Source organism: Tyto alba, unplaced genomic scaffold, assembly GCF_018691265.1.
Source record: "Tyto alba isolate M040663 unplaced genomic scaffold, T.alba_DEE_v4.0 Super-Scaffold_21, whole genome shotgun sequence".
NCBI classification, from domain to species: Eukaryota; Metazoa; Chordata; class Aves; order Strigiformes; family Tytonidae; genus Tyto; species Tyto alba.
This window is the reverse complement of record NW_024881295.1, coordinates 8,284,594-8,290,593: the sequence shown is the minus strand read 5'-3', so window position 1 is coordinate 8,290,593 and position 6,000 is coordinate 8,284,594. Positions and strand designations below refer to the sequence as shown.

The following is a 6,000-nucleotide window of genomic DNA, read 5'->3' as shown; positions in this document are numbered from 1 at the left end:
CTGGCTGGGTGGCTGACCCTTGGTTAGGGGGAACGGCTGCAAAAAAAAATAAAGCCCTCTTCTATTACAAAGTTTATCCATCCAGCAGTTTGTGATTTTAATATGAAAAATTACCTCGGTTATTTCAAAATGCTGGCAGCTGAAATTCAGTTTGGGTTTTTTTGAGGTTGGATAAACAGTTGGTAAGTGCCATCCCTGCCTTTAAGAACTCACTAAAAAAACCCAGCAGGATTTGATTTGTTTGTACAGTGAAAAGATTGTTCTTTAATCCCTTCGGAGTTGTTGGATTTGATACTCCTGCCAGTCGAACTAATGAAAAATCCTCTGGCAGTATGTGTCAGGAAACTCAGACACCCGTCGTTTCTCCTGAAGATGGTGGATGTCTTGAAAATGGTGGTGCAAGGGACACAGCTCCCTGCATCCCTTGGGGAATCATGGAAGCTGCGCACTGCGCCAGAAAGCTGCACAGGGATAGAAGTCTTATTGTATTTGATATAATATTGGACCCAATTATCAAACAGGAGGTATAGGACATTATGAAAAGACAAAACACCAAGCAACACTACCCAGTAATCACTTAAGTAGTTTATTTTTTTCTCCTTGATTAGATCAGCACAGTGAAATCTACCGTTTTAAAAATAATTAATGTAATATTTGTGTTACAATCTTGGCTATTAAAAAATAGCAATTATTTCTTTAATGAATATGAATGATTGATTCAGTAGACAAACTGTATGAAATAATAACAGAAATTACATCAGGTATGTTGCACCTGACCGAGGAGGAGGAATTATCTTCCCATTAAGAAAGAGCGGTTTGAGGCTTTGCACCAGTTACAAGGGTAAAATTACACAAAAACAGGCTAATTGCTCTTAAATGGGGCTAAACGGAGTGCCCCTTGGGCTCAGCTCAGCTGCTGAAGCGCAGTTACCTGTTGCAGATGCCCTCTGAGGCCGGAGACATCCCCGTGGGGCTGGCTGGTGCTAACCCGGGACCTGTCGGGGCGGCCATCCGTGAACAGCGAACTCGGCCGTGCTCAGGCAATTGAACCAGGGCCAGCCCTTTTCAGCCCCTTGCTGACATATGAACATGTGCTCTTAAAATCTATTGTTTTCTATTAGTGGAACTAGGAATTTTTGTATTGATTTAGTATAGGAGAACAACCTTCCATAACAGTAGTTTATTTCCTCCGTTAATCAAATATCTATGCAGTGATTTCAGGGACTTGGAGATAGCCATTAGTTTTGGCAAAAGGTCTAGCAAGCATTTTTTTTATGTTATGATTTCAAATATATCCACTTCTAAATGTATTTACTTCGTAGTGGAGTACAAATTAAACTACTCTTAGAAGCTATAAGAGAAACAATACTGAACAGCCAACCTGAAACCTCCCTAATGTTTTTACTCAAAATCTTAAAAATATCTCCTGGAAAGATCCAAATGCAAAGAAACATTTTCTCAGAAAAAACATGCATTAAAGTGTTTTGCACTGTGAGTCTTTCAGACTCATCACAATGGTTCACATATTCAATAGAAATAATAAGAAAAACAAGATTATGTTTCTCTACTCTTTCCCATTCCAAGACTTCCCTTGATATATATGTGTGTGTATACATGCATAACTTGATGTCTTTTTTTGGTTTATTAATTTTTGTTGACATGTATGTTACTTGGGAGAAAGAAAGTTACCACATCAGTGCAGGTGATGAGGACAAGGCTCTTCAGTGTACTGATGGAAACTAATTCAGGAACCGGGCAGTGAAATAGTTACCTAACAATTCTTCAGAGCACATAAGTGTTTAACTCTTGATATAATACCGGGAAGCAGGCTCTCATCATATTATCCTCTAATTATCACAAGAGTTCAACAGCCAAACAATTATCTTTTCATTTCCTTGCCAAGATCATAGACTTCACAAGATATTCAAACAGAATTTTTCTAGAACCGGGAAATCTAACCAGAGGTTTTACTTGCAATTTCCTATTTATTGTGTGTGTATATATATACACACATATACAGTATCCTTAAAAAAATAAACCTCATGGCTAACACTGGGAATATTTCTCTGCAGTTAAGAAGCCAGTGCTTATTGGTAAAGTAGCTTATTTTCTAAACTGTGCTGAAGGGTGTAGAAGAACAGTTTTAACAGGGAAAGATATGATATTCACATAGCTGGCCTATTCTCAGATTTCAATGGCTGGTCCATATTAACATGTCTTTGACAATACACATATGGCACTGAGTAGAGGAAAAGATGCACCAAGAACTAGGATGTTTTTTTTGAATAATGAAAGCCGACATATTAAAAGTAATACATTTGGAAAATGACAATTGAGGAAATTCAATAGTATGTCTTGTAAACCTTTTTACTGAAGTTAAGAGTATGTCATTAATAAAATGTGTAAAATTAAAAAAAGAAATTCCTTAAATGAATTGCTTTTGGAGATGTCTTAGGAAACATTTTGACAATGCTAATTGTTGTCGTAGTCTCTTTTGATAAATGGATTATGCAAAATTAATTCTCTCACTATGTAGATTTAATCCACAACACAGGACCACTGTCAGAATGTATTTTGAGTTTTCTAATGAATAGATACAAATAGCCATACTCAATGTATTAGTTTTAAATTTTAAATTATAAATCAGTCACCATCTTTATCTACAGTTTCCTGCATTTGATCAAATCCTACTGTATGAATGCTCGGAGAAAATCATTATAGGATATTTTTGAAGACAGATCTTTATCATAATATTCCAAAATGTTGAATAACTCCTCTTCAGTTAGGTTGATGTGGTACTCGTGAAGAACCTACAAAAGACAGATACAACTTTAAAATTTATTCCAGTGCTTTGGGTGTGCAAGAAGTAAAAATATTCATTTATTTTGCTAAAATTTCATTACAAAATAACTTGATGATTCAGCTCTACACTGTCTTAGGTTTCTCAGAATAATACAAAATCAAACCTTCCTTTATTATCTCTTGCTCTTCCCATGCCAGTGCTGGTTCCCTTGGATACATATCTGAAAACCTGCATACACAGGGGTTTAGTCCACTGGCCCAACCAGCACTTGCCTGAGGGAGCATTGGGAAATGGGTAGCACCCATGTGCATAGAAGCTAATTTGCAAAAAGCACATGTTTAAAAGGCTTTTGCTATTATCTGGAGATGAGATGAAGGGGTGGAATATCTTCCTTTCCATCCTCCGTGGGTGATCTGCAGCCTTTGCATCCAGAGAAACAGAAGAAATAATCCAGTCACTCACACTGTGAACTGCTATGTATGCGATAATGACCATGATGTACTCAAGGCTTTTAATTTCCATGGTATAAATGCTCAGCCTGTAAGCGTGCCTTCCTAGAGCTTCAGTGAGAACCCACCTTGAACAGGATGCATCTGGTGCACTGGGGTGCTAAAAGCCAGCTTAGTTACCTGCATCTTCCCAATATTTCACCCAGTGCATTTTTGATCACTTCAGCAGTTTTAAATGTTCTCATTAGCTTGACATGAAAGAAAATAATGTATTAATTTCTGAGCACTACTTCTGGTTTTAGATGCACTTGGGAGCTTAAGCCCTGAAAGTGACCAGCAACACAGTGTGTCCTTGTGTGCTATGCCAGTTGTCATTAGTTTTCTGGCAAACTCTGATTAGTCTGCCCCTTTCCCTCTTAACAGCCTAGCATCAGAAATCGCTAATGACCCCTTGCAGATAGTACAGCCATAAATAGCAGTGTTACTGAAGTTTGTAGAGAGCTAATTCCCCCATTTCAGTAAATTAAGTTACCTAGGAGACAAAGGGATCTGTACCTCCACAAATCACTTGATATCTTGTCAAACAGCAGATTAACACCTTTGTAGTAGGATTTTGGAATCAGGGATTGCTTCTTGATCTAGATCCATGAAGAGGTAGTGTTCCGGTTGTGGGTTTGTTGGGATTTTTGTCTGTTTGTTTGTTTAGCTTATATCACGTTAGGAAGCTTGATTTGAAAGTTGTTGACATTGCTTTAACTATAAATGGTAATCATCAGATGTCCCAGAGGAACATGACAAATTAAAATCAAATGCAAAGGAGCCTGATCTTCGCTCATCCTCCCCTGAGCTTGGTCTGCTGAGGCAGTGCCCGAGCAGTCAGAAAGCTGCAGTGATAGACAGGGAGCCTCGGGCATGAAGCTGATATGGCTGCACTGATACATCTTGCTCCTCAGCCTTTGTAGAGGAGCAGGCAGGGACTCAGGTTTCAGCTATGTGGCAGTGCCAGAACGCATCACGTTCCCACCAGTCCTAAATGAGTAAAGATTTAAAAGAGCATTTCTGTGACTGGTATAATTGAACAGGTTTATATCTACCAGGCAACAAGCCGGCTTCCCACAGCTCCAGGGGAAGGGGAGCATCAGAAGTACACCTTATCATTTCTTATTGCAGCCAAGCATTTGCTTACTGCAGTTGAGCATCCCGTCTGCTAGTTCATCAGTTGTTTGAAGTAGCAGTGATACCAAGGGGTGGCCCAATGCACCTAGCATTAAATGGGTTCAGGATCACACTGTATTTTTTTGTTTTTTCTTGCAATTGAATAGTAAATATTCAGAATTACTCCAGAGCAGATAGTGATTATTATTCCTAGTTAAAACAATGTCAAAGATTTCAAAATCAGTAAAGTTAAGCAAAAATCAATTTCCCCATGGGTCCAGATGAAGAACTGCTGATACAATACACAGGTGTGTATTTGCTGTTTGAGGAGATGCAAGGTATCTAAGTATTTGCAGAGGATATGGATCCCTTGCCTAGTACAGAATTATGCTGCACAAAGAAGAGCAAAGAGACAAACCAGAAACAGAGGCTCTCCAACGGGGATTACTTGAGCCCATTCCACATTTAGAAGGGACCACACCAGTTGGAGGGTTGCAGGATCCTGCAGCTGTAGCAGTGCCTGTAGAGAGACCTATCAGAAGGTATGCTTCTATTCCCTTCCCACGTGTTTGTGAAAGATAGCACTTAAACTCTGTGTAGGGACTAAGGTTTTTCCTCTGTTTTATCTATTCAGGACCCCACCAAGACCTCAGACATCAAGGAAATGTAATCACATGTGGAGAAAGATTAGAAGGAGTCGTGGCCAGAGCTAAAGTCACTGAGAGGAGCCAGGATTAGTTTATATGCTCTAGTTCAGTACTGCTTTTCAGAAAATTTTCAACCAGAAGGCTTAGGTTAGACAACTGTAATTTTCCATCTATTATTTGCTAAATGCAACTTACTTGTCTGAAATCTGCAATATTCAACAGTCCAGTAAAACTTTCATCATAGGAATGAAACGTTAGTTTCATTGGTCTCCAGCAGTGCAGGATCTGGGGCTGAATTCTCAGCATTGCACTGAAGAATGACGTGGTTTGTGGTCCAGGACTCAGCTAACAAAGTTGAATGAGAGAGTCTCACATTTACTAACAGCATCACAAACACAACTGGACAGAACTATAATGCAGAATGAAAAGATGTTGGACTGTAATACTGCCACAATCTGTGACTAGCTACTGAATACTTGTTTGCAAATTATTGCAAGATACTGTTTACAAAAGACTATTTTAACCTATAACATTTTGATATTCTTGGGAAGTGCAGATGGTATATTTACTTAATCGCTGTCAAAGCCCTAACTTTTTATTATTTGAAACTGATTCTGAAGTCAGTGTTACTTCTGCTCAAGATCTTGGTGTTTTCACATGTATTATGCTTGCCTTGTTTCAACTCCCTCTTTCAGCCATTTTTAATTCTCTGCAGTGTTCATTTTTCAGAGTGAAATTTTTTGCTTAAATGTGCCTGAATGCATAAGCCAATGGTGGGAGCAGTATGGTATTTAAGAAAAAAACAAAGCCCTACTGTATGCTTTTCCTAGCACATAAAATACCTTGAAACCAGTTTTTGACTCTCTGTGGTTCCACAGCTGGGCCCTAGGGTTAATCTTCCTTGGGACATGTTGTGGCTTCTTGTTTTATCCTGGCTAAACTTATT

The 6,000-nt window shown here is 38.8% G+C and overlaps 1 protein-coding gene across 1 annotated transcript in view; it reads right to left on the bottom strand.

Moving 5' to 3' along the window:
• Nucleotides 1–617: 617 nt before the first annotated feature.
• The window catches only part of EFCAB6 (EF-hand calcium binding domain 6), a 112,351-nt gene continuing 106,968 nt past the window's right edge, over nucleotides 618–6,000 (bottom strand). The window contains exons 28-29 of the mRNA XM_042795142.1: nucleotides 5,250–5,399; nucleotides 618–2,810 (exon numbers count right to left, since the gene is read on the bottom strand). Coding sequence (XP_042651076.1) covers nucleotides 2,688–2,810; nucleotides 5,250–5,399 — 273 coding nt within the window. The 3' untranslated portion in view covers nucleotides 618–2,687. The remainder of the gene's footprint in view (nucleotides 2,811–5,249; nucleotides 5,400–6,000) is intronic.